The following is a 26,721-nucleotide window of genomic DNA, read 5'->3' as shown; positions in this document are numbered from 1 at the left end:
TTTTATATTACTATTCTCATTTGATCTATATGTTATTACATAAAATTTATAAGTTTTCTAAAACCCTTCTTGCATTGTTGAAGTAAATCCAACTTGATCAGGAAACAGAAATGTTTCTCAATTCACCATTTGCTCACCATTCCCACCGCCACCACATGTGCTGGCCAGAAAGCAGAGTGCCAGCCCAGTGCCAGGACTAGGGATGAGACCCCCTGCAGAGCCTTCTGGTCCCTGCCCATCCCCAACCCCAGCCATCTTTGGGCTTGGCCCAGGACGGCCCACAGGCTGCATGAAGAGACTTGCACAATCTACCCGGAGCCTGTGGGTGGGACCTGACAGCTGTCCAAGTCACAGTCCTCACCCAAATAAAGTGGAGCTGACAGGATGTCCTGGTAGTCAAGAGGCCTGGGGTAACAGCAGGTAGCTGGTGGTTGGGGGGTGAAACAGACAAATACTCTCACATGCACACTCATGTACCAGGTAAGGCCTTGAGCTTCAGCCATGGGCTGCGTAGCACTCCTTGGCTCTGTGGCTCTCCGGCTTTATTGAAAGTTCCCCAAATGGGACAAGTCTTTTTTTCTGCTTATGCCCTCTTCTCAGTCTGCAGAGCATAGGCACTGAGTCAGCCAGACTGCAAGGTTGAAGGCACAGTCCTCCAGACTGCCAGGAATTCTGACCCACTTTTAGAGGAGCTTACCCAACTGTGCAGTCTCAGGGGATAGCCCCTACACGACTGTCCACACTTCAGACACCAGCTGCAAGTTCAGGGGTCCCCAGGACCACCCTCACTTTAGACCAGCTGGCTACAAATTCAGAGGTCCCCAGGACCACCCTCAGGTTTGATCATTTGCTAGGATGACGCACAGAACTCAGGAAAGCTCTACACCTAGGATTACAGTGTGTTAGTTTGTTTTTTTTTATAGTGAAAGGATACAAATTGAAACAAGCCAAAGAAGGAGACCACAGGGCAGAGTCTGGGAGAGGCTAAACCGGAACTTCCAGCTGTCCCTCCTCCGTGGAGTCACCTCTTCCCAGCTACAGTGAGTGACAGTACGCCCAGAGTATTACTAACTGGGTGCCTTGAGCCTTTGGTGTCCAGAGTGTTTACCGGGGCTCCATCACCTACTGCCCACATGGCTGACCTTTAGTCTCCAAGCCCTCTGGGAGGTCAGGCTAATAGCTTTAGTCCCAGTTCCTCTGGAGGTTGGAACTGATAACAGTCTCTTTCAGAGGCCTCATCACAGATCACACTGTCAGACTGTCCAGCGGCCAAAGCCCCCAGGCAAACAAAGACTCTCCCATCAGGCAGGCCATTCCAGGGGCCAGACCCCTCTTTAAGTCAGGTTAATTCTTCACAGTTCAATAGGGCAAGCTCCAAAGTAAGTGCCCAAAGACACAGGGTGGTGTGGCTGTTAGAAGCCTGGCCTTGATTTTAAAGCCTCCATTTCCAGCTCTGGCTTTGCCACTCCTGAGTTTAGTGATCTTAGCAAGTTGCTTAACCCCTGTTGATACCCACCAGCCAAAGACACCCAGGAACATCACTGTAGTTGAATGGACTTGAGTTTATTGGTACTTGTTGCAACCAAGGAGACCGTACACTGTGGGGCACCATGGAGTGTCTCAGTAAGTAGGAGGTAGGAGGGGTTTATTGTAGGATTTGGGCTTGTGTGAGGTGATTTACAGTGTAAAAAATTAATAAACAGAAACCTCAGGTAGAGTCGGGAGGCCGGAAGGGGGTGTTCTCATGCACTATTAACAATAGCAGAGACCAACAGGAAGAAGAAAGACTCCTTTCCTGGCAAGGACTCAGCCAATGAAAAGCCATGGACTCTGTTTACTAGAGCCCTCCCAGCTTCCTTTTCCTCTCTGTAAAAGCATTCTCTTTCCACTGCAGTGTAGGGGCTTGCACACACACACACCCCAACTCCACAGAGACAGAAGCTCCTGCACTTGGGACCCTTCCAAACCTCACCCTATGCCCTTCTTCAGGCTGTTCATCTGTATCGAATAAACTGGTAAACATGTTTCCCTGTATCCTGTAAGCCACTCTAGCTAATTATCGAATCCAAGAAAGGGGTCATGGGAACCCTGACTTATAGCTGGCTAGTCAGAAATACAGATAACAACCTGGGACTTGCAATTGACATGTGAAGCGGACGCAGTCTCATGGGGCTGACCCCTTAACCTGTGATCTGATGCTAACTCCAGGTAGATAGTGTCAGAATTGAGGTGAATTGTAGGACACCCAGCTGGTGTTGCAGAGAATCGCTTGGTGTGGAAGAAAGCCCCACTCATTTGGTGACCAGAAGTGTCAGAGGTGTTCTGTTTGAGAAATAAAGGAGAAACTGGAGTGTTTTTTCCTACTCAAGCCAGTAGATACTGTCATCAACATCACTGAAAAATAAGAGTTTGTGATAAAATGGAGAAATTGTAGAATCAAAATAAAGCCAAATACATGAGAGACAGAGGGAAGGATGTCCTGAGGAGAGGTCATCAGATGAGGGCCACGGTCTGTCACTGTGACACCTACCTGGTGCCAGGGCAGCGAGGGTTGTATGTGAGTTTGTGTGTGTGTGTCCCCTTTGAGTGTGGGAGATCATAAGTGAGTATAGTAGCAATACATAAACTGGATTATATACCATGACCAAGTGGGATTTATCCAGTAGTGCCAAGTTGGTTTAACATCCAAAAAATCCATTATTGCCACATAGCACATTAAAGAATAAAGGGGAAAAATATAATTGTCTCAATAGACACAGAAAAAGCATTTGACAAAATTCAACACCTTGCATGATAAAAAACACCAAAGGAGCTAGGAATAGAAGGGAACTACCTCAACCTGCTAAAGGGCATCTAAGAAAAAATGCTTTCCTTCCAATATTATGTACAAGACAAGTATGTCTGCTCTTGCCACTTCTATTCAACATTATGCTGCTCTAGTCAGGAAAAGAAAAAGAAATAAATGGCATTTGGAGCAGAAATAAAGAAGTAAGACCATCTCTATTTGCAGGTGACATGATCTTATATGTAGAGAATCTTAAGGAGCCAAAAAAAAAAGAGAAAACTATTAGAGCCATTAAACAAGTTCAGCAAGATTACAGGATGCAAGATTAATACACAAAAGCATCCATTTTATTTCTTTATAATAGAAATGAGCAATTCAAAGAGAAAATTAAGAAAAGAACTCAATTGATAATAGCATTAAAGAGAACAAAATACTTAGGAATAAACTTAACAAAACAAGTGTAAGACTTGCTCACTGAAAACTACAAAACACTGTAGAAGGAAATTAAAGACCTAAATAAATGTAAAGACAGCACATGTTCATGAATTGGAAAACTTAAAATTAAGACACAGTGCCCCCAAATTCATCTATAGATTCAATTCAATCTCCATCAAAATCCCCAGCTATCTTCTTTGCACAAATTGACAAGTTAATCCTAATATTCATATGGAGATTCAAGGGACCCTGAATAGCCAAAACAATCTTGAAAAGGAAGAACAAAGTTGGAGGACTCACACTTCCTGATTTCAAAACTTACTACAAAGCTACCATAATCAAGACACTGTGATAGGAGCATAAGGATAGACAAACAGATCAATGAAATAGAATCAGAGTCCAGAAATAAACGCTCACATTTACAGCTAAATGATTTTCAACGGAAGGTGTCAAGACAATTCAATGGGAAAAGAACGGCCTTTTCAACAAATGGCTGGAAGAACTGGATATTCACTTGCAAAAGAATGAAGTTGAACCCCTACTTCACACATATACAAATGTTAACTCAAAATGATGGAAGACCTAAATGTAAGAGCTAAAACGATAAAACCATTAGAAGAAAGCATAGGTGTAAATCTTCATGATCTTGGATTAGGCAATGGCTTCTTAAATACGATACCAAAAGTACAAGCAGCAAAAGAAAATTTAAATAAACTGGGAACCATCAAAATCAGAAACTTCCGTGCTTCAGAGGATATCATCAAGAAAGTGAAAAGACAACCCACAGACTGGGAGAAAAACTTTGCAACTCATACATCAAATAAGAGAACATATAAAGAACTTTTTCAATTCAACAAAATGACAAATAACCCAATTAAAATGGGCAAAAGATCCAAATAGATATTTCTCTAAAGAAGATATACAGGGACTTCCCTGGTGGCACAGTGGTTAAGAATCCACCTGCCAATGCAGGGGACATGGGTTCAAGCCCTGGTCTGGGAAGATCCCACATGCCATGGAGCAACTAAGCCTGTGTACCACAACTACTGAGCCTGCGCTCTGGAGCCCACGAGCTACAACTACTGAGCCCACGTGCCACAACTACTGAGCCCACGTGCCACAACTACTGAAGCCCGCATGCCTAGAGCCCGTGCTCCGCAACAAGAGAAGCCACTGCAATGAGAAGCCTGCACACTGCAACGAAGAGTAGCCCCCGCTCGCTGCAACTACAGAAAAGCCTGCACACAGCAATGAATAACCAATGCAGCCAAAAATAAATAAATACATACATTTATAAAAAAAAAAGAAGATATACAAAAGGCCAATAAATATGTGAAAAGATCCTTAACATCAACATTATGGAAATGCATACAAGATACCACTTCACACACACTAGGATAGTTATAATAAAACAGACAGACAAATAACAAGAGGTGGCAAAGATGTGGAGAAAGTGGAACCCTCATACAATGCTGACAGGAATGTAAAATGGTGCAGATACTTTGGAAAACAGTCTGGCAGTTCCTCAAAAGATTAAGCGAAGAATTACCATATGACCCAGGAATTTCACTCCTAGGTGTACATGCAAGAGAATTAAAAACATTGTCCACATAAAAAAATTGTATATGAATGTTCATAGCAGCATTATTCATAATAACCAAAAATAGCAGAAACAATCCAAATGTCCATCAACCCATGAATAAAGTGTGGTATATCTATACAATGGAGTGTTACACAGCCATAAAAGGGATGAAGTACCTATACCTGCTACATCATGGATGAATCCTGAAAATATTATGCTAAGTGAAAGAAACCAGACACAAAAGGCCACATATTCTATGATTCCATTTATATGAAATGTCCAAAATAAGCAAATCTAAGGAAACAGAAAGTAGATTAGTGGTTGCCTAGGGCTGGGGTGGGTGTGGTTTGAGGTTGACAGTTAAGGGATGAGGGGTTCCTTTTTGGGTTAATGAAAATGTTCTCAAATTGATTGTGGTGATGCTTTCACAACTCTGAATATATAGTAAAAGCCATTGAATTGCATACTTTAGATGGATGAATTATATGGCATGTGGATTATAGCTCACTAAAGTTGCCTAAAAATAGTATAAGAGGAGGAGGAGCAGAGGGAGTAAGGGGAGCCTGTCAGGACGTACTGTGATTCCTGATACCTGGAGCCACCTTCCAGGCCCTTCCCTGCCCTGCCTGTCCCCACTCCTGCTCTGGCACCTCCAGCTTGCAACTCAAATCCATTCTGTTCAGGCGTGAAAAGAACTACGTGTAAATGTTTGGTCGAACCAGCTGTTCTATATGCTGGCCTGGTAAGGGGTTTGTTGTCAGCTCCTCCCAAACCAGCTATGAAGGTGAGGGAGAATTCTGGATGGGACACACAGCCCCTCTGGGCAATGAGACCAGTGGCAGAGGCGGCCCAGGCCTGAGAGAGCCCGTGAACTCCAGCCCCGTGAGGGCCGTGGCTATACCCACTGCAGGTGGGTTAAGCCCCCAGCCCTCAGGATCAGAGTGTGGCCCTCAAATCTTGGGGACCCCGAGAAGTCTCAAGTCTGCGGCCCTGGAGGCCTGGCCCCTGGGACCCGGTGGCTCAGAGAGGTCCTCAAAGCCTGCAGGATGGTGCCCTGGCTGTTCCGTACGTTGTAGTCACTGAGCTGCAGCAGGCGGTCAAAGTCTTCCTCCTTGTAGGTCATGTTGAACATGGAATAGGGGGAGGTGACCCCCATGAGATCCACCTGGCCAGCCGGGAGCTCTGCGGGGCTGCGCTGGACACCTGTCCAGGGGTGGAAGGGAGTTAGGTGCAGGGCCCAGAGGCCTCCACAGCTGGCAGAACAGCTCCTGGTGGCTGGACACAGGGGTGAGCTGCTCCCCACTGAAGGGGTTCCTCCCAGCCCCGTGTCCTTTGCCCAGAAGTATAACTGTGGATAGCAGGATGCTATTTTGAGAAATGAAGTGTGTGCTGCTTCCCACATTTTCTCACAGCATTACACATCTTTCACTGTTCAGGCCCCACCCCGCACCCCGGTATCCACCTCACCCGCAGGGGTAAGGCGGAAGCAGCAGAAAAACAAAGTCATTTAGGTTAGTGAGTGGATTCTTAAAACTCATGATGGAAGCAAGCTTCTGAAAACCAAAGAGCTTCTGCTTTGCAAGAAACTGCCTTTGTTGAGAGAGAAAGAGAATTCCAAGATGCGGGCTGAGCATGTTAAGAGTAAAGCTGGAAGGTTTGGAATTATGACAGGAACTAGAAAGCCAGAAGATTGCACAAAGGCAGAATTAGGTCTTCCCATCAAAAGGGGATAAAAGTCTGACCAGTTGGTGGGAGGCGAGGATTAGAAGGAATGTGATGAGAGTTCAGATTTCGGGGATCCTGCAGTAGAGGCCCAGCTCCCTGAGAAAGGACCCCAGAATGGTCTGCGGTAGAATGACAGAGCGGCCAATTGTGACCCCAGACAGGTTTAGGGGAATCTGAGAGAGAGGGCACCGGGGCCTCTCTTTTCTGGCTGTCCAGGCTGGGGGGCCTTTAGGAAGTCCTCCAACAATGTGGTGCGGAGTAGTGGTGGACGGTGACAGTGCAGGGATTCCCATACATGGCCCCTGCCATAGAGCGGGTGAGCAGAGCCCAGTTGTAGCGACGGGCATTGGGAGGGGGAGGCCAAAGGAGCCTGGGGTCATGACAAAGAGGACACCAGCCCAGTGGCTTTGCAGACGGAGGGCCTCTGCAGGGATCTGGGCATCCACAACAGGCCAGGGTATTGTCATGTCCCAGACTGGGTGGGACTAGCCTTAAGACTCCTCCCTCTGCTGGCTGCAGGGGCACTAGGAGGGCCCAGAGTGGTGCCTCTGAGGGGCCAGGCTTCCAGGCTGTTAGGAAGGGGGGCTGCCTCACCTGGGGCTGAGTGGTCCTTGAAGGAGGCGTTTACCAGCGGGAAGTGAAGCAGGACAGGGGCATCAGGGCAGGTAGGGTCTGAGAAGAGGTGGCACTCCTGGGGCTGGCATTGGTCCTGAGGACTGGGCTCCACACGGGGGAACGGCAGCCCCCGGCCCCGGCAGTCTAGCTCCGTCTGCTGCAGCACCTGGCGGGGCAGAGGGGGGCTCAGAGAGCAATGGCTACTTCCCAGTCATCCCAGGTCAGCACTCTAGAAGATGCTAGGACAGCTCCAGCCCAAACTGACTGCTCAAGACCCAGTCAAGCTACACAGTGCCTCGGAGGGAAGCAAAGGATCCCGGTGGTCTGCAGTATTGTTTGGCTAAAATCTTTAGGTGGGGTACAGATCCAGCACCCCATTTGGGATTGCTGTTTCTGGGATATTCAATCTCAGAGCCTCGAGGGCCTCAGTAGGGGACCCACTTCTGTCTCACAGCCCTACCCACACCCTCCCCAGAGTCCCCAGGGAGGCCCCTGGGAGGATGGATGTGGACAGGCCAGGCTTTCCTCCTAGCTCTGTACAGTGGTTCCGCTTGGGGTGGGCATGGTGAGCTTCCTCCCTGTCTACTGTCCTTGGGAGCCCAGGGCCCCAGCACCTTCACAGCCCTTCCCAACCCTGGCAGGAGCCTTTGAGTCACAGCCTGTCATCTCTCCCTCCCCCTGGGGACCCAGAAGGTCTGGGCCAGTGGCCCTGCTGCTCGTCCCTGGAGCGTGGCCTGGGCGGGCGAAGGGTCTGGGGTTCTCATGGGGTGACCAGCAGCACCTCAAAGGGCGAGGATACAGAGTAGTCAAAGGATAGTATGAGGTCCAGCCTGCGGCCTGGCCGGAACATGGAGGGACAGCTGGTGTTGAGGAAGTAGCCGGCATCCACCAAGCAGAGCTGGGGCTTCTGCGGGGTCAGCTGGCCGGCGGAGGCGTCTACCTGGCAGTCTGATGGGAGAGGTAGCAATAGTCAGGGGTAGCCAGTCCAACACAGATCATCCACCCACCCCTTACACTGCATTCGCCTCCACATCCCCTTCTAACCCCTGGTGTCACTCCCTAAATGCACGTGCCACCCCAGCCCTTCCCAAGACCTCCTCCAAGCCACACCCCAGAAGTGGATGCTGGGACCCCCCCCCAAGCCTCTGCCAGCCCCAGCCATGGTCCACCTCCACCCAGGAGCCCAACCTTGTTATCTGGGGACACATGGCTGTGGCCCTTACCTGCCCAAGTGGAGAAGTCCTTCTGGGCACAGTAGTCCTGGTGCAGCTGCAGGCCCTGGAGGAAGTTGGAGGTGTGCTGGTAGAGTGGTCTGCTCGTCAGGAAGCCCTTCAACATCTGGGCCAGTGCTGTTCCAGGCTGGAGCCACAAGGCCTCCGGCCCTGAGGAGGTCCCCGAGGAGGGAGGGGATTCCTCTGAGGCCAGAGAAGCAGACATTGGTCCATTGAGGGGTCTGGAAATGCCTGGCCCTCCCTCCCCCAACAGTCCCCCCCGCCAACCCTGTAGCATCTGAAGGGGAAGCGGCTTCACCACAGGCTCCCCTCAGTGCCTCCCTTTCCTACCCAGGTTCCTGATCTTGTCCTTGATGTGCTGCTTCCAGTAGTCACCGGAGCTGGTGAGGTCATACCAGGCGTCCAGCAAGTTCAGGGAGAAAATGTTGCTCCAGATACCTGAAGGCCAAACTCCCAAGAGAGGTCAGCCTCAGGCCTCAGTGCCCTGCCCCCCATCACTTGGAAGCCAGTGGTCCCCACCCTTGAGTGCACATGGAGAATAGGAGGGGGAGCAGGCTGCCTCTGCAGTGGCCCTTCCCCCCAGCTCAATATCTGCCCTCCCCGGGTGCTCGGCCCAGACCCAGGTACAGGGCGTTCAGAGTGATGACCACTCACCTTCCAGGAAGCAGATTCGGGACTCAGGGATCCTCCTCATCAGCCGCCCCATGAAGAACTCCGAGCCGAAGAGCTCAGAGGGGATGAAGGCGCCGTACTTCAGGAACCCGACCTCATAGGGGGAGAACTCGACCCACTCTGAGGGGGCAGGAGGGAAAGGCAGGAATGAGAGGACAGTGGGCTGGGGGGAGCCCCAGCTCTGACAAGGGCCAAAGCCACTGCCCCCCAGCAGGTCTCAGCCTCCTCCCCGCCCGGCTGACTATTGAGCTGACCTCTCTCCCACCCAGCCCCTTGTCTACATCCTCACCACCACAGCCCTGCCCCAGGATGGCGGGCTCTGCTGGCTGCCTCATCAGCCCATCAGAACCACCATCCTTCCAGAAGGCTGGCCATCTGTGCAGGAGTTTCCTGTGTGAATTCTCTGGGGGCCCTCAGGGTGCAAAGGAGGTGTGCATGCACGTGTGTGTGTGTGTTGGAGGGTGGAGTGGACAGGACTGAGGACTGTACCCTTGAAGTCCAGGGTCTGCAGATTGTTCTCTTTGACATTGAGGCTCAAGTAGAGGGGCAGAGGGTTCTGGCCCTGCTCCAGCGCAGCTCTCTGTCCTGACAGCTTCTGATCCATCACCTGGGGTGGGCCAAAGTAAGGTTGGGAGCACCCTGGAGGCAGGGTGGGAGCACAGACTGGGGGTGAGGAGCGTCGGGGTCTGGGTGGCATGGGTGGGTACACGTTCCCGCTCCTGCCCCCATGTTCTGACCGGCTCTACATGCAGGGTCTCCATGTAGGGCTGTGCACTGCGTATCTGCAGACAGCACCGTTCACAAGGACCACAGTGTCAACAGTGACACCCACCCCTGCATCCTGTGGTTCCAGTGGCCCATCTTTATGGGCTGAAGCGTGGGGGGTACATGGACCCTGATGCACAGGCACAAAGGCACATGCGCGCGCGTGCGCGCACACACACACACACACACACACGCTGCTTTCCAGAAAGGACTCAGAAATCCCCCTTCAGTGTACATTGTAAGCTTTGCCAGGGGATGGGCTGCCCCTTCTAGGTTCACCTGGACCAGTTCAAGTTTCAGCCCCTACCAAACACTCTCCTGACATCCTCGCCTCCTCCTCATCTCCTTTCCTGCTTTGCACAGTACAAAGTTGTACCCCACTATTTATCCTTGCCTTTTGTTTCTAATTTTCTCTCCAATAGAACTCCAAACTCTGGCAAGGACTCTGGCTTGCCTTTTGGGGAAGCCTCCACAGAGCCTCACTGAATTCTAGGGGAACAGAAAGGTCTCCTTCTATCCCAGACCAGAAATGAAAATAGGGTTCATCTCAAGCCTCAGCAAGGTGGTGACTACCTGGAACCCCACCTGGGGAGGATCCTGCTGCCACAGGCCCTGGGTTGTTTCTCATGGAGAAGTATGTGTACCATGAACGCACCACCTCTCTCTTAGGCTCTCTGAGCTGGAAGGCACTCCACTCAGCAGCTAGACCTAGGAGGTTCCCACCCTGCCATATCAACCTTTATCATCAGATTTACTTAGAGTTAAATATACAGATTACTGGGTCTCTTCTGAGAATCATCAGAAGCCACTTAGGAATTTGTCTTTTTAAAACCTCCCCAGGTGATTCTGATGATCAGCCAGATGTGCATCCCAGGACTCTAGCTTAGCCCATCCCACAAGGAGTCCGGCTCCTGCAACCAAGACAAAGCCTCAGCACACCTGGTGTGCTTCCCTTCCCCTGGCAGCCCTCTGTCACACAGTGAGAGCACTCAGGTCACAGTCATCTTTTCCTCCAGTTCTTCAGTGGTACCCAATATGACTTGAGTTATGGGGAATCCACAGGAAATTCTCCAAATACGGCTCAAGCGGCCTGGCACTGAGGATTTGTTATATTTACAAGTTAGTCCTGTGGGTGTGAGTATGTGTGGGTGTTGAGGAGGGAGGGGGCTTGATGAATACCTGTGATTTCCCTTCTCAAAGTCTTTTATTTAGGAATCCTATTTGCCTGCTCTTTTGACATGTACAATCTTTCACTACAGATGCAATTTCTGTCCTGGGAAAGCCTTGGAAAAGGGTCAGCACACCTCTCTATCAACTGAAACAGCACCCAGTATTCCTTTTCCTTTTAATAGCTCACCAGTAAGTCATGGCAAGTCTCTGGATCTCTACCCCACGCCCCCCTCAGTTTCCAAATGAGGATCCCCAACCCTGCAGAACACCACTCTGATGACTCAAGGGTCCCACCTGGAGTGTGGGAGCTGGGTGCAGTTGGTGGTGTGTCAGTGTGATCTGGGTCTTGCACAGGGTGGCACTAAAGTGTATATAAAACCTTTTGTCCAGAGTTAAAGAAAAATATGTAAGACCTTTTTAACTCAGGAAAAGATAGGAGAAAAACTATAAGTTTCTCCTTGAAGAATGGTGAGCAGCTTCTAAGCCTTTCAGTGCTTGCCAGCAAGAGAGTAAAAACAAAGTTTCAAAGAGATAATTTGAGAAGCACTGATTACAATAGGTGTATTTTGTAAGTGGGTTTTTATAAAAACTGAAGTAATATTATAAAAGTATATAGACTAAGTAAGTTGTTCTAAGTTTCAGGGTATAATATTTCTCTAATAATACTTAGTATTAATGAAATTGTGATTTGTTATATATGGAGTTATATTTTCTGATGACTTAAAATGACTTTCGGTACGGTAGCTCAGTGTAGTATAGAGATAATAAATACTTATTTTTATCTCAAGGCAAATTTGAAATCAACACTAAATTTTTCTCAATAAAGAATTATTTTAAAAATGTGAGCTTTAAGAGATAAAGCATGATGGCTAAGGAAAAAAAGAAACAATATTTGCAAAGCTTTCACATTGTGACAAAATTTTTTAAACTGCATGGGTACTCATTTTAAAGAATGCATCGTTGTTCAATAATATCACAAGGATTTTTATTCTGTGAACAATAATTTTAAAAACTAATTAAGTTTGTCTTTTTTAAAATGACTACAAACTGTGTACATAAAACCATGTATTAAGTCATTACTGGAGGATCAAATGTAATTAAATATGTCTTCTTTATAGCCCAGGATCAAATTGCATTTTCTAGCACCTAATAAAGTGAACTGTTAAAACAAGCTTCCCCCACTCTAGAGTAATTAATTGTTGCCACCAGGCAGAAAAGTCAGTTAATAAAACACAGCACCCTCAAAACCAAACAGGAACTTAAACAGTAGATCCAAAGAATACATGGGATATATTAATAAAATAAAAACATTTCAAGTAATTATGTTGGTTTTATAAATTCCATGCCATTTCGACAAAGATCCCAACAATATTTATCATGAAACTTGACTAACTGATTCTATTATGTATATAGAAGGGCAAAGGGCCAAAAGTGGCCAAGATAATTCTGAGAACCAAGGTGGCAGATGGGGGTAAATTTGCCCTATCAGAAACTGAGATTTATCACAAAGGTAGTAACTAAGCCAGGGCAGGATTGGCACAGGGATAGAGAATGAGTCCCATTAGAATGGAATAGAGGGACTCCCTATTGGCTAAGAATCTGCCTGCCAATGCAGGGGACGAGCCCTGGTCCGGGAAGATTCCACATGCCGCAGAGCAACTAAGCCAATGCACCACAACTCCTGAGCCTGCGCTCTAGAGCCCGCAAGCCACAACTACTGAGCCCACGTGCCACAACTACTGAAGCCCGCGCGCCTAGAGCCCATGCTCCGCAATGAGATGCCACCGCAATGAAAAGCCGCAACAAAGAGTAGCCTCTGCTCGCCGCAACTAGAGAAACCCCATGCGCAGCAATGAAGACCCAAAGCAGCCAAAAATAAATAACTAAAATAAATCAATTTATATATATATAAAAAAGAATGGAATAGAGAACTCAGGAAAAGTCCCATGAGTGTATGAGTTATTATAGATTCATGCTGACACTTGCTGACACATGACAGAAGTAGCAATGCAGATCAGTGGGAAAAAAATCAATAAGTGATCCTGGGAAAGTTTGCTATCCATATGGAAAAAAATAAAATTGAATTCCTACTCTCATAATACCTGAAGATAAATTCTGGGTGGATTAAAGCCCTAATTGTGAAAAAGAAATCTTTAAAACTTTTATAAGAATATATAAAAGGATATTTTATAACTTTAGGGGAGGGAAAGATTTCTCAAGGAAACTCTAAAAGTACAAACCATAAAGGAAAAGAATGATACATTGAATTATATTAAAAGTATGCATAAAGTCTATTAGAACTGATAAAGGATTAATACCCTGAATTTATAAAGAATTCTTATAATATTAAAAAGATGAATTAAATAGAAAAATAGAAAAGGATTTGAGTAGGTAATTCATCCAACGTGGCGCAGTGGTTAAGAATCCACCTGCCAATGCAGGGGACATGGGTTCAAGCCCTGGTCCAGGAAGATCCCACATGCTGCGGAGCAACTAAACCCATGCACCACAACTACTGAGCCTGTGCTCTAGAGCCTGCAAGCCACAACTACTGAGCCCGTGTGCCACAACTACTAAAGCCCACGCACCTAGAGCCCGTGCTCCGCAACAAGGGAAGCCACAGCAGTGAGAAGCCTGCACACCTCAACGAAGAGTAGCCCCTGCTCGCTGCAACTAGAGAAAGCCCATGCACAGCAACGAAGACCCAACGCAGCCAAAAATAAATAAATAAAATATTTTTTAAAAATTAGCATTAAAAAAAGAGGATGTCCCAATGGCAAATATACTTGAAAATATGCTCACTCTCACTAAAAACCAAGAAAATGGAAAACTACAATAAAATTTCCTTTCACACCCATAAAATGAACAAACATTTAAAAGTGTGAAGAGCATGTAGAGAAAAAGAAACTATGATACACTGGTGGTGCGAGTGTGAATTAATACAACCTTTTTGGAGAACAACTTGTCAGTAGCTGGAAAAGTTGAAGATACACTACCCAATGGCCTAACAACTCCACTACTGGCTATCTATCTTCAAGGCTTAGAGAATCTCTAACACATGGGCACAAGAAGACTTGTACAAAACCATTGTACAAATAATATTACATTTTTCTTAAGGATATATATTTTTAATAAAAGTATGTGTAATAAATGTATATCTAATAAAGTATAAAGGCTTATAAAATATGTTATGTATTATATAATATTATAAAGTGTACAGATTGCAGATATGTATGTGATGATAAAACTAAATTTAGGATGGTGGTTACCTCTGGGGGTGGGAGGGAAATGGGACTGAAGGGGGGGTCCAAAGGGGGGGCTTTGGCTCTTTCTGTAATATTTCACTTCTTAGGCTGATTAGTGAGATCATGCATATTCCTTATATTATTCTTCATGCTTTATGCATTTTCTTAAGTCTGAAGATTATTGTGATAAATATTTAATAATAAATATTTTTAAACTAATAACTAAAAAACAAGAATGGTTGGTAATTTCCAAGTAGCACTGTGCTTGCCAACAAGAATAAAATTTAAAGAAAAAAGTTAAAACAAATTCACTTTTGGCATTAGTTTACATGCTAATCATTCTTGGTCAAACACCTGATATCCAAAGATAAGAAAGGTAAGAATTTTTCCTCTGCTAATATATTTGATAGTTTACCTTTTTGTTATACATGTTAAAAATACTTCCTGTGTTTTAGCTGTTTCAAATGCTTTAAAAGAAACTTTGTTCAGATAACTATATGTGGTAAAACAACAATGTGAAAAAAATCCCCGATTTTAATAATTACATCAGTTAATGTAAGATTCAGCAATTTAACTTACTAAGCTTTCCTTAAAGAAGCAACGCATAAAAAATTTATTTGCTCAGTTTTGTATTAATGGTGTTAGGATAATAGTAAAGAAATAGAATAGCTAACACTTAATGCTTACTCTATGCCAATGCGCCACTGAGTACTCACAACAACCCTATGTGGTAAGCATTCTTCTCATCCTCATTGTACAGATGAAAAAAACTGAGGCACAGAGAGGTTAAGTAGTTTGCCTAAGGACACATAGCTAGTAAGAGGCACTGGGATTAGAATCTAGGAAATCTGGCTCCAGAGTCTGTGCTTTTAACACTACCATGATGATGAAGAAAAATACTTTTCATATTACAGTATAAATAAAATAAAATGAAAGCTGTTCCAAAAACCTCACTGACTCTTAAACACGATGCTTAACTGACTTTGACATTGGTCCCTAGCTCTTGGGAGACCCAGAAATTTCTGTTTCATGGCAATCAATTGAAGAATAACCTGATTCAAAATGTCGGCATCCCAAAGTTGGCAGGCAAGGAAGTACAGCAGTTCCCACATCCTTTAACCACTGGCCTCTTACCCAGCAGGAAATGTGCACGCGCGCGCTCGTGTCAGCTAGTTACAAGGCTGCCCCAGCCCTCACCCTTGCACATAGGCTCCACCTCGCATGCGCAGGGGCCCTACCTGTCCGTGCAGCACGAACTCCAGCACCAGACCCCACAGGTCCACAGAGGTCGTGGGGTGGCCCTGCTCAGCCCGTTGCTCCAGCTCCCGATAGTAGCTCGCCAGGCGTTCAGGAGAGAAGGCCTCTAGCTTGCTCTTGGCCAGGTGCTCCCGGGCGTGTCCGATGGGTTCCTTCAGGTCCCTCTGCGACCACTCAGGGTCCCCATACAGATGGGCCATTGTCCTGAGAGAACAAAGGGACATTACAGTCTGAAGTCAAGGCCCAGCATGGGTTGCTGCAGCTCCAACTTCCACCCTCCCGACTTCTCCCAACACGTGGCTCCCGCTGCCAAAGCCCCACCTATCTGGAAACTGCCTCAGGGCATTCTCTCCTTCTTGATCCTTACTGTCCAATATAAATAGAATGTGAGCCACATATGTAATTTAAAGTTTTGTAGTAACCACATTTTCTAAAAGTAAAAAAAGATCTGAAAAATTAATTTTAACAGTATATTTCATTTAATTCAGTATCTAAAATTATCATTTCAGTGTGTAATTGATATGAAAATTAATATAAATATTCTTTTCAAACTGTTTTTTCAGAATTCACTGTGCATTTTATATTTATAACACATCTCAGTTTGGACTAGCCACATTTCAAGTGGTCAATAACCACACGTGACTAGTGGCTACTGTATTGTACAGCACAGCTGTAGACCCCTTTTTATAGATCCGTCCTGAAGCCCTTTAAGACTCTGCTTGTCAACAGCTGTCACCTAAACTCTGAGTTTACTCCTCTTTTACTCCTTAAAGTCACATTTCGAAAAGACTCAAAGGAATGAATCTCTAATAGTGAAAAGTTCCACTTCGTCATAGGCAGAGTGGAGCATAGGGTGGCAATGTTGTCTTTAGGTAAAATAGCATCTCTTGACCTCAGTTTCCTCATCTATACTATACAATAAGAGAAACGACCCCAGAGAGTGTCGTGAGGATTAAATGAGGCAACGACAATTAAAGGGAAAAAAGCTACCAATATGGAGCTCCTGGTACGTGTCAGACATGTTAAGTGCTTTACTTGGGCTGTCCCACTCCAGTCCTATGGAGTATGTACTATTATTTCCCCCACTTTGGAGATGAGTCAACTGAGAATCAGAGGAAATAAGTTGCTCAAAGTCACCTAGCCAGTAAGTAGTGTTGCACAAACTCAAACCCAGCTCCTTCTGGATCAGTAGCATGGAATGGATGTCCTGCAATGCCTTGCTCATGGCAGGACCTCTGAATGTCCATTTCCTCCTTTTTGAGAAAGTCGCTTGGCACCCATCAGAACATACTGCTCACACCCACTTAGAGGGTCCCTCTGATGTCCACTCCATTTCCCCTTGGGGCCTGATCATGTCTGCTCTTCCAAGTCCCAAGGGCCCTCACCATGTAGAGCCCGAGATGCCGCTGAAGTAGGTCACACAGTCCAGAAGGCCCAGCTTCTGCAGGGCCAACAGGTGGCCATAGAGAGAGGTCATGGCCCGGGCACCTCCTCCTGTGGCCATGATGCCCACGACAGGGACCTGGGTTGCACAGACACAGGTTGGCTTAACAAGGACAGGAATGGAGCTGCCTCCTGCCTCCAGGGAAGAGACCTCGAGATCAGAGCCTGAAGGAGTCAGGGTTAGAGCTAGCACCCGGCTCCTCCCCAGCAAATGACAGCTCTCAGCCTTGGATAGATCCCCAAAGAGAGCTTCCCCATGCCCCACATCTCCCCACATATGCCCACTCCTCAGTCTCTGCTGACTGGAGTATCTGGAGAGGGCATAGCAATCAGGTACTCCCTTAAGGCGAGTGCAAGGTACCTGCACCCCCATCCCCCTTCCCCCACAAACCTCATCTTCCTGTAGGTCTCTGTCCAGCTGCAAGGCCTGCTTCAGGGCCTTGGCCACCACCTGCTTCCTCCTGCTCAGGAAGACTTTCTCCTCCGCACACAAATCGAAGCCCAGATGCACAGCCAGCTCCTTCGGGCTGGGGCAGTGGAGGATCCAAGGGTCAGGGGGCACCTGCATAGCTCAGCTACTGGCTGGTCAAGCCCACAATAACTGCCAAATAAACTCCTTGCTCCCAACCCCCAGGACCACACTTTCCACATACTCCCCAGCCCCGTGACTACCCCTGTCCCCCACAGATATGAATGTCCCTTACCAGCTCTCAGCCTTGAGCTGCAGCTTCACTCCTGGGGCCTGAAATCAAAACAAGAGACCCCACTCAGAATGTCCTAGACCCTGAAGGGAGTGTGGGTATCCCCTGGGGGCCTTGGAGTCTTTATTCTCACTGGCACTTCCCATCCAGCTGAGGCCACTTACATTTGTAGCAGGAACTTCAACTGTCTCCTCCTTCCCCATGGCCAAGGACCTCAGGGGCACAGTGAGGACCCCAACTGAGTTGCCTGAGTTCCAGCCATTGCTTTTAGAGGTCTGGAAAGAAAAGTCATTCATTCACTCACTCAACAAATCCTTACTGAGTATCTAGTCAGCGATCTGGACAGACACAGGCCCTCCCTGATAATACAAAAATAATTACAGTATTTACAATTATTGTAATTAAAATAATTACAATTACTACTCATTACAAAAATAATAATAGCTAACCGAATCACTTTGCTATACACCTGAAACTAACATAATATTATAAATCAACTAAACTTCAATAAAAAATAATAAGCATAGGGGGCTTCCCTGGTGGCGCAGTGGTTGAGAGTCCACCTGCCAATGCAGGGGACACTGGTTCGTGCCCCGGTCCAGGAAGATCCCACATGCCGCGGAGCGGCTGGGCCTGTGAGCCGTGGTCGCTGAGCCTGCGTGTCTGGAGCCTGTGCTCCGCAACGGGAGAGGCCACAACAGCGAGAGGCCCGCGTACCGCAAAAGAAAAAAAAAGAATAATACTAAACATAGCTTATATTTATTTAGTGTATTAATAGCTGATATGTGTTTATTTATTATTCTGAGTCATGTGCATGAACTTATAAAGAAACAGGTAACGAACTGACGTTAGTAAGTATTGTAAAGGAAATAAGCAGGGTGATGTGATAGAGTAACCAAAGGTGGGGTATGTAGAATCTGTTTAAGATGGGCGGTCAAGGAGGGCCTCTGAAGAGATGCCATCTGAGCTGAGATCTAAAGGAGGAGGAGAAAGAGGAGCAGGCAGCCTCAGAAGGAGCTGCAGGAGGACAGGGAAAGCACTTGGTGTGTTGAAAAAGCAAGAAGAGACAAATATGGCTGGAGCATCGTGAATGAGGGGGAGCATGGAAGAAAATGAGGCGGCAGAGGTGCACAGGCGCCAGGTTACACAGGGCCTATGGACGCAGACATGGGATTTTATTCTAGGAGCATTATCGGAGGAGCCATTGAAGACTTCAAAGACTGACATGGCACAGCAGCCCCCCGTGCCCACGCGAGGCCCCTGGTGATCCTCCCTGTCTGCCAAGGGTATGGTGCCTAACTGGGGGAGGCTGACAAGACCACAGGGCCCTGGCCTTGGCAGGAGGATAGCCAGAGAGGAGCCTGCAGCAGGTGGAGCTGGCCCAAGGCTGGGGTCGGCAGGGGAGCTCCAGAGCCAAAACCTACCCTCAGGCACCCACTCAGCTCTGCCTCTTGGGCCGTCATGTAGTGGAAGCGGAAGGCAGAGGCTGTTCCCAGGGCAGATGTCTGTGTGTCCTCATATGAGCCCTTCAGCACCAGCTCCAGCTCCAGCTCGTCCTGATCTAGGGAGAGAGTGGACAGGTTAGCACAAGGGAAACAAGAGCCCGGAAACCCAGCTAGGATCCAGGAAACTGGCAGTACTGCCCAAGACATGGGGAGGCCGGGTGGCTGGACCATGGCAAACAGCATTCTGGAAAGGGCTCTCCCCACATCCCCCATGGGACTCCCACCTCCAGCGACAGGCCTTCCCCCAGGTCAGGGGGACTCTCCTGCCCAGAGGAGACCAGTTGCCTTTGCGCTGTGTGGGCAGCCTCCTGCTGTACAGGTTCCCCAGCCACACCCAGCAACCCTCCACACTCCAGGCAGAGGCCAGACCTCATCCTGAGGAGGTCTCACCTGCAGCCTCGGCTGTGCTCCTCGTGCTGTCCAGATGGACATCCAGGCATGACAGTTCTCGGGCCTGGGACAGACCACATCATGGGCAGGGGGCTCTGCAGGAGAAGCTGAGGTCTCCCCTCAACCTCACCCCCGGAGCCCCCTGTCCCAAATCCACCACACGTAGAACCAGAAGTAGGGTCCAGGGCAGGACCAGTCCTCCCGTTGACCGACTTGCCAAGTGAGCCTGCTGCGTTCTCTCTGTAATGCGTGCCAGCTGATGCCTGTAGCCCACTCAGCTCTGGCCACTACCCTCTCCCTTAGAACTGCTCACCTCAGATAAAAGGCAGCTGCCATAGGTGTGGCTATTTTAAGGTATATTTGAAAAAGTAATACTAGCTCATCAAACAGGCACTCGTAGGACCCCGAGGGTGGATGCCTGCTTCAGTTTTGAACGCCAGCTGCCTTACTACATGCAGGGCCTGGCCTAGCTCCCAGGTCATGCCTGTGTTGCTTGCGGAGGGTGTTCCTTTGAGTAGAAAGTTTCTAATCCTCCCTCACCACCCATTCCTGTCCACTGCAGCTTCGTGAGCTCGCTATGCTTTAGGAGAGCTGACCCTCCACTGTGCCGAGGAGAAGCTGATTGACCCCTGATCCTATCTCCAACCTCCCTGACTGGAAACGCACCACACTGTAACCTGAGCCTGCTGGCCTGGCCTGCGAGAGACTTCCTCACCCCTTTCAGGGCTAAGAACTATGAAGTCATCACACAGAACTAAACACCACCAGGAAATGCCTAAAATTCCCCCAATGTTCCCTCGACCCTCCTGCCTTGGGCCAGAATTCCTCTCAGCAGAGCCTCGGTCTCCCCTCTCTCTCTCTGAGTTCCCTTTAGCCCCAGGCCCCTCCGAGGCCAGACTGCAGCCCCAGGTGACCACCTAGCAGGGAGGTGGACTGGTCTTACTGCAAAGCCCTGTCCTTGCCTTGTCCCTTGCGGCCCACCCGCCAGGCAGCCCCGCCCCTACCCCAGTGTCTGCTCTGGGGCCCCTCCCTTAGCGCACCCCACCCCACAGGCTTGGGGAAGGTGGTTACCTACCACAAGTACGTTGTTGGTGATGAGGTTTTCTGGGCAGCCTGACCTGGAAAAATCAAACCATCCAAAGTCCGGCCTTGCAAAGGCAAAGGCTTCCTGCACTGATGTGCCCCCTCCCAGCCAGGCTGCACCCAGGTGGGGCCTCCCTGGGTGACACTGAGGGCTCTCTACGTCCTGGGTATGATCCAGGGTGTGGGGAGATGCTTCTGAAGAGTGAAAGGTGAGGAGAGAGAGAGGGAGAGCATGGCAGACAAAGCACCAGCCTTCCTCTCCTCATTTCTCTGAGGGTCCCCCCAACCCAACTGGAAGGAGTAGGAGATGAGGAACAGCAAATCTGGGTTGTTCAGACCAATGGGAAGATCTGGGTCAAAGGCATTTTCCTAAGGAAAGCCTGGGTCCTGAGACACCCCCTGAACTGTGTAGTATTACGTTTTCTCCATCAGGAACTCCACGTCCAGCTCCTCCGTTCCCTGAAATTAAAGATGAGCAAGCTGTCAACATGCACACATGTCTTTAGAGTTGACACAGCTCCTTTATATATCTCATCATCCCGAGCAGCCTCTAAGGGAGGCACGGTGTTACAACCCTTCCCATTTTACAGATGAGGAAATCGAGTCTTGGGGAAAGATGGACTACCTGCCCAAGTTACCCACAGCTAGCTAGATCCCTGCCTGGCAAGGCTGAAGGGGAAGATGAGGAGCCCAAGCCAAAGGAGGCTTGAAGACGCCCAGGGCCCATTTCATCTTCCTCTCGAGGGGACCAACCCCAGAACTCTGCCCTCCCTCCAGGTCTTGGGCACCATGAGAGGGTCAGAGGCAGTAAGCAAGAGTGATGAGCCCACACCCCCCGAAGAGTTGGTCACACCGAGCTGTGTTTTGTGGCACATGAGGAGGTTTGCCATCACCCAAAACCTTCCTTCCCCATAGATGACTAGAATTCCTCCCTTAAGCGTTTCAGCCAGTAACAGTCAAGTTAACCTCCTCCTTTCCTATGAAAATGTAAATATCTCTGGGTGGGCCTTCCGTCTTCCTGCAAAGGAGTTCAACCCAGCAGCATCCCAACAGACGGGAGAAACTGTGCCACTTCCTCAGCCTGGAGCTGAGCGGTAGGGCTGGCGGGAACCTCCACCCACCTGGGGATGCAGGGAGAAGGTCTTCCGGAGCAACCTGCCAGGGAGGACTTCAGAGACATCACAGAGAACCTTGAAGCAGGCGTCGTCCTTCTTGATGGCATCCTTGTCATAGATGCTCAGCTCCAGAACATTCTAAGGACCCGAGAACAGCAACGTAGCACGTTATTAACACATAGTGTGGCTCACACCTGTTGAATCCTCACTTGATGCCGAGGGCCGGAAAAGATGATTATGCCACTGCACTTTGTACTTCAAAATAAAAATACTGGTAAAACCTAGAAGTGGTGAAAGGAAATCCAGCAAAGTTCCTAATTCCCCCCTGCTAATTTTTGTTTTTATAAAAAATAAAACTCTTTTGAAGTTTCCCCAGCCCAAGCCCACCCCTGCTTTGCTGGTTCCCTAAGGCCTGGTAGGTCCTGGGAGTCCTCTGTGCGTGATCGCATTTAACCTCAAACAACCCAAGCAGGAGGGCCCGTGCTGCCTCCACTCCACAGATGGGTTTAGTAGCTTGCCATTCACACATTCTCTCACACACAGCACATCCAGGCTGGGGTACAAAGACACCCCCTTCCCCAGTTTCTCTGCCTGAGCTCTGGAGGAAGGTGTACTCTACCCCAGGAACCTTCCCAGTGTGGGGTACAGCCTGTCCTCAGGGGGGTGGCCAGGGGTCCTCTGGCCTTTACCTTGACCTGACTTTGGATCAGGAAAGTGAAGGTCTCGTTCCACACAGGATGACTGGAGTTGGTGACTGTTTTGGTCTTAAACTTTGTTCCAGGTGCGGTTGGCAGCTGTAGGATCACATAGGGGTCTGCCTCGCTCACTGCCAACAACAAGAGAACCGTTGTGAGAGAGAATTCCTCACACCCCTCTCCAAGGGCCTCACCAGGTTCCTCCCAAGACCCCTGCAGCCACTCCGGGCAGCCCAGACCAGCCCAGCCCAGCCCCAAGGCACTGGGCCTTTCCCATAGGACCTGGTCCTCCCCACACCCCTGAGGCCCAGGACACAGTTACTCACAGAGGTCAGCCCAGCCCAGGCCCCGCGCCTCCAGGACCCTCACGGTGAGCTGCCAGCAGGCAGAGGTCTCCCCCTGGAGAGAAATAGGCCACAGAGTCCCTCCTGCTCAGTTACAAGCCCCCCCCCAATTGGTACCGAGGCTTCTCCTGAGATGCTGCTCGCTGACGCTGCCAGGCATTCTGGGGCCAAACAGCCTTTGCCCATCCCTGTCCCTAGGGCCACGGTCCTGGGCCACAGCAGTCAGGGAATGGTGGTAGAATTTGTGGGACGCCCCCCCTTCAGGGATAGGATTGCACAGTAAAGAAAGCAGGGAGCAGACGGCCAAGGAACGGCCACCACACTGGACATGTCAGTTTGGGGTCAGCCACCCCCAGAGCTCACAGGGAGGGCAGCCTTTTGGTGAAGCATGGGACCCTGCTGCCAGGCGTTCCCCCGGCCTCTGGACAGGAAGTGGGCACGTGAATCCAGGACCCTGAGCTCTGGGGATCCCAGTGCTCTGTGATGGCCTCAGGTATAAACTGTCTCTTGGGTGTGAATTGGGAAACTCCAAGAGCATCAGGCTGTTACCGTGAGCAGGGGGTGAAAGTTATTAAGATGCTGGCGAGGCCACATCAGCCCACAGGCAAGCCCAATAAGGTGGAAGAAGAAACGGAGTGGGCAGAAGCTCGGAGGGACCAAGAAGACCAGCAGTAGTAGGTGGCAGGAGGAAAAGCAGAGGGCAGGGGGGACGTGGCTGAATCCTGCTGGGACAGCGCCCGGGGAGGTGGGCTGGGTATCTCAAACCCCTACTGCTGAGGTCCTTGGCATTGCTGGGATCCAGGGGGCCCTTGGGTTTCTGTTCTTCCTGAGGCCCCGCTGAGTAGATTTTTCTGGGCACCCTGCACACGTTTCGTATGATAAGGCCCTGTGATCTGACAGCACCTTGCTTACATGGTGGACATTCAGCCTTGCATGGTTGGGAGACAGCGCTGCGATGAAACCAAAGCTCTTTCCTGCTCTGTAACCTCCCACGACCAGTCCCACTTCTGTGCGTGTGATCTGAAAGTCTAGGCTCCCACCAGGAACCGTCTCTGCTCTACACAGGTGCTACCTGCCAGGGGCTGGCTCAGTGTCCACGGCACCGGCTCTCCATGCCCCACAGAGAAGCTTAAAGGACAACAGGCCACAGCAAAGCCAATCAGGCTTGTGCCCTTGCCCCGACCCTGCTACGCTGTGTCCCCACATCATCCCTGTCTTGTGGCTTCTTGCTAAGTGTCTTTGTCATCCTTGTCAGCTCTCTGGCAGAGCACACATGACCCTCCCAACAAGGTAGGCTCATTTCTCCCTTCTTGGGGATCAATGCTAGTGACATCCATAGGCCTTAAGCCAGAGGTTGTAGTTGACAGGGATTTAGTGTCATTTTAGGCACCTGGCTCCGTTTCCTCCCCACACCCAGATTCCATCACCGTGCATCACAGAGGTGGTGCTGGCTGGGACCTGGGTTCCTGTGAGGAGTTGTGGTTCAATGCCCGCTCCAAGCCAGGGCGAGGCAGAGGCAGGCAAGCTGCACCGCAGCTCCCACCCCGATCCTCAGGGCCACAGCCTGTGGGCTGCTCTAAAGCCACTTGGGACTACTAAGAATGGCCCCCAATTGCTCACTTTCCAGCCAGCCACCATACCCAAATTGGGTGTTGCTGCCCATTTCCCCCTCTGGTCACTGAGAGCCTCTCAACTTCAGAAAGCCCACCGTTTCCTGGAGGATATTTTTCCTAAGATGGAACCCCATTCTCCTCACCTCTAAGAGTGTCACTAACACAGAGCACCTGGAGGATGGGCTGTGACAATCACTATAATGACTGGCCATTGCTGGGGCAGAAGAGCAGGTTCCCAGCCAGGTTGTCTGGAGCTAAACCCTGGTCCTCTGCTTACTTGCTGTGTGAGCCTGGACAAGTCACTAAACTTCCTGGTGCCTCTGTTTCCTCATTGTAGTGGGACAAATAATAGTATCAACCTGACACAGCATTCTGAGGCTGAAATGTGTTAATGCCTGTAGAATGCTTAGCAAGAAGTAATCAGTTTCTAGATAATTGCTCTTATTACTTACTATTTATTAAGTGCTTGTTATGTTTCTAGGTGCTATACTAAGCATATTACATATTCAAACTCTAGTTATCCTCCTGACACCCTCATAAGATAGTTCTCTCATTTCCTCCCATTTTACAGATGAGAGAATTGAGGCTTAGCAAGGTTGACTTGCGCTAGGTCACAGAGTTAGTTAAGTGATATAGTTAGGATTTAAACCCAGGTCTTCAAGGCCAGAGCTCACAACCCCTTTGTGGTTTTACACTCTTAGGACTTTGCTTCTTTGTAAAAGCATGCCACTCTCGTCCCCTGCCCCATGGATATCTAAAGATTAGAATTTCATAGATTTGTTTTAGACAAATAGGATTATTGAGCCAACTAATGTGTTAACTAGTAGGATTCCTTTCTCCTGAGGGCTCTGGGGCTTCACCTTCCCTGTTGAAAGATCCTGCCACCTGGAATACTGCCTTCATTGATGACTGACCCTGGATGCTCCTGGAGGGGTCTCAAGCAGGGCGCCTGCACCCAGCTTCCTGTAGCATCCTGGAAGTGCCTCTCTGCTGAGAGTCCCAGCCACCCTCTCTGCCCCTGCACAGGAGCCCCGGGGCCTCCTCCATCCTCCGTGGCTCAGTGCTGGTCTCTGCCCATCACAGAGGATATAGCCCAAGGGAGATTGAGTGGGGTCCAGAGAATCTATAACCATGAGGTCTTCTGCTGGGGGAGTAAAAGGATCAGGCTGCCTTTTCTCCCTGCTGGCACCCAGTGACCCGCAGTAGGACAGTGGGGGGTGGTTGGAGAGATAGGAAGTGGGAGCTGCGGGCACAGCCTCTGAGTCAGGCTGAGATGATGCTCCTCACCCTGGTCTCCCAGGCCCCAGATGCTATGGATGCTAATTGTCCATCCCACCCACTCCCCATCCCTAAGCACAGATTCCCTCACCGTCTGCCTCCCACCTCCAGCCTCTGCCTAGGCAGAGACTCCAGGTCTGGGACCCAGCCCCTCCCCAGAGACCAGAATCACCTTGGTTTCAGCTACGTCAAGCTTGTTAGAATGTACCCTAGCTCCAGGCCCTGCCCTGAGTGATGCTGACAGGCTCAGTGACTTTATTACCTGGTGAGGATGGCCAGGTGGTCCCATAGGTGTCATTCTCTCCATGCCAAACCTTTGGCGCCACTCCAGGCCCAGCTCCCTTCAAGATGACAGCTCCCTGGCTGGCTGGCAGCGACTACTCCGATGGAATGGGACTGATGGTGAACCTGCCAGCCTCTGAGGTGCCACGCGATCCTATAAACAGCCGGGGCCCCACCTCCAGGTCACTCCCTCAGCCCAGCACCTTCTCCTCTTCTCCTGGAGGCTGAATCAACTAGCTTTTCCAGAAACTTCTGGCAAGGCTCCAGGACCTGCAGGTGGAGCATCGCTTCCAGACCTGGGATGTCAGGATACAAGAGAGGGGGAAGTCAAGTCCTGGGAGGTTCCTTAAAAAATTAAAAATAGAGCTACCATAGGATCCAGCAATCCCACTCCTGGGCATATATCCAGAAAAAAGCATAATTTGAAAAGATAATGCACCCCTATGTTCACTGCAGCATTATTTACAATAGCTAAGGCTTGGAAGCAACCTAAATGTCTGTTGACAGATGAATGGATAAAGAAGATGTGGTACATATATACAATGGATATTAGCCATAATGACATTTTCTCTGGCTTATTCCCATGCCTACATTCTTGGAGCCCTTAAGAATTTTTGATGAAATTTAGACAAAAACTCGAATTTGAAAAAATTCATGCACCCCTGTTGTCATAGCAGCACTATTTACAGTAGCCAAGACATGGAAGCAACCTAAGTGCCCATCGACAGGTGAATGGATAAAGAAGACGTGGTCCATATATACAATGGAATACTACTCAGCCATAGAAAA

At 49.1% G+C, this 26,721-nt stretch overlaps 1 protein-coding gene across 1 annotated transcript; it reads right to left on the bottom strand.

Annotated features, from left to right (window-relative positions):
* Positions 1 to 4,192: 4,192 nt before the first annotated feature.
* PLA2G4D (phospholipase A2 group IVD) lies at positions 4,193 to 26,210 on the bottom strand. The gene is made up of 20 exons (XM_082617047.1): positions 25,913 to 26,210; positions 22,742 to 22,814; positions 22,410 to 22,546; positions 21,727 to 21,858; positions 21,024 to 21,064; positions 20,598 to 20,640; positions 19,523 to 19,586; positions 19,052 to 19,188; positions 17,792 to 17,902; positions 17,631 to 17,668; positions 17,318 to 17,453; positions 16,869 to 17,005; positions 15,465 to 15,687; positions 9,536 to 9,653; positions 9,029 to 9,166; positions 8,705 to 8,812; positions 8,366 to 8,557; positions 7,924 to 8,090; positions 7,122 to 7,308; positions 4,193 to 6,005 (listed from the first exon to the last, which is right to left on the bottom strand). The coding sequence occupies exons 1-20, from the start codon at positions 25,955 to 25,957 to the stop codon at positions 5,779 to 5,781; spliced, it is 2,454 nt and encodes an 817-aa protein (XP_082473173.1). The 5' UTR covers positions 25,958 to 26,210; the 3' UTR covers positions 4,193 to 5,778.
* Positions 26,211 to 26,721: the final 511 nt, after the last annotated feature.

The sequence above is a fragment of the Mesoplodon mirus genome (assembly GCF_964341445.2).
Source record: "Mesoplodon mirus genome assembly, chromosome: 4".
NCBI lineage: Eukaryota > Metazoa > Chordata > Mammalia > Artiodactyla > Ziphiidae > Mesoplodon > Mesoplodon mirus.
This window is presented reverse-complemented; position numbering and strand designations above follow the sequence as displayed.

Bases quoted from the DNA above. Each gene is read 5' to 3' on its own strand.
- PLA2G4D (XM_082617047.1), bottom strand. From the start codon at position 25,957: ATGGAGAGAATGACACCTATGGGACCACCTGGCCATCCTCACCAG. The intron at 9,654-15,464 runs GTAGGGCCCCTG...GGCCCACCCCAG, and splicing joins AGTTCGTGCTGCACGGACAG to GTGATGGATCAGAAGCTGTC. The intron at 6,006-7,121 runs GTGAGGCAGCCC...ACCCCTGGACAG, and splicing joins CAAGGACCACTCAGCCCCAG to GTGTCCAGCGCAGCCCCGCA.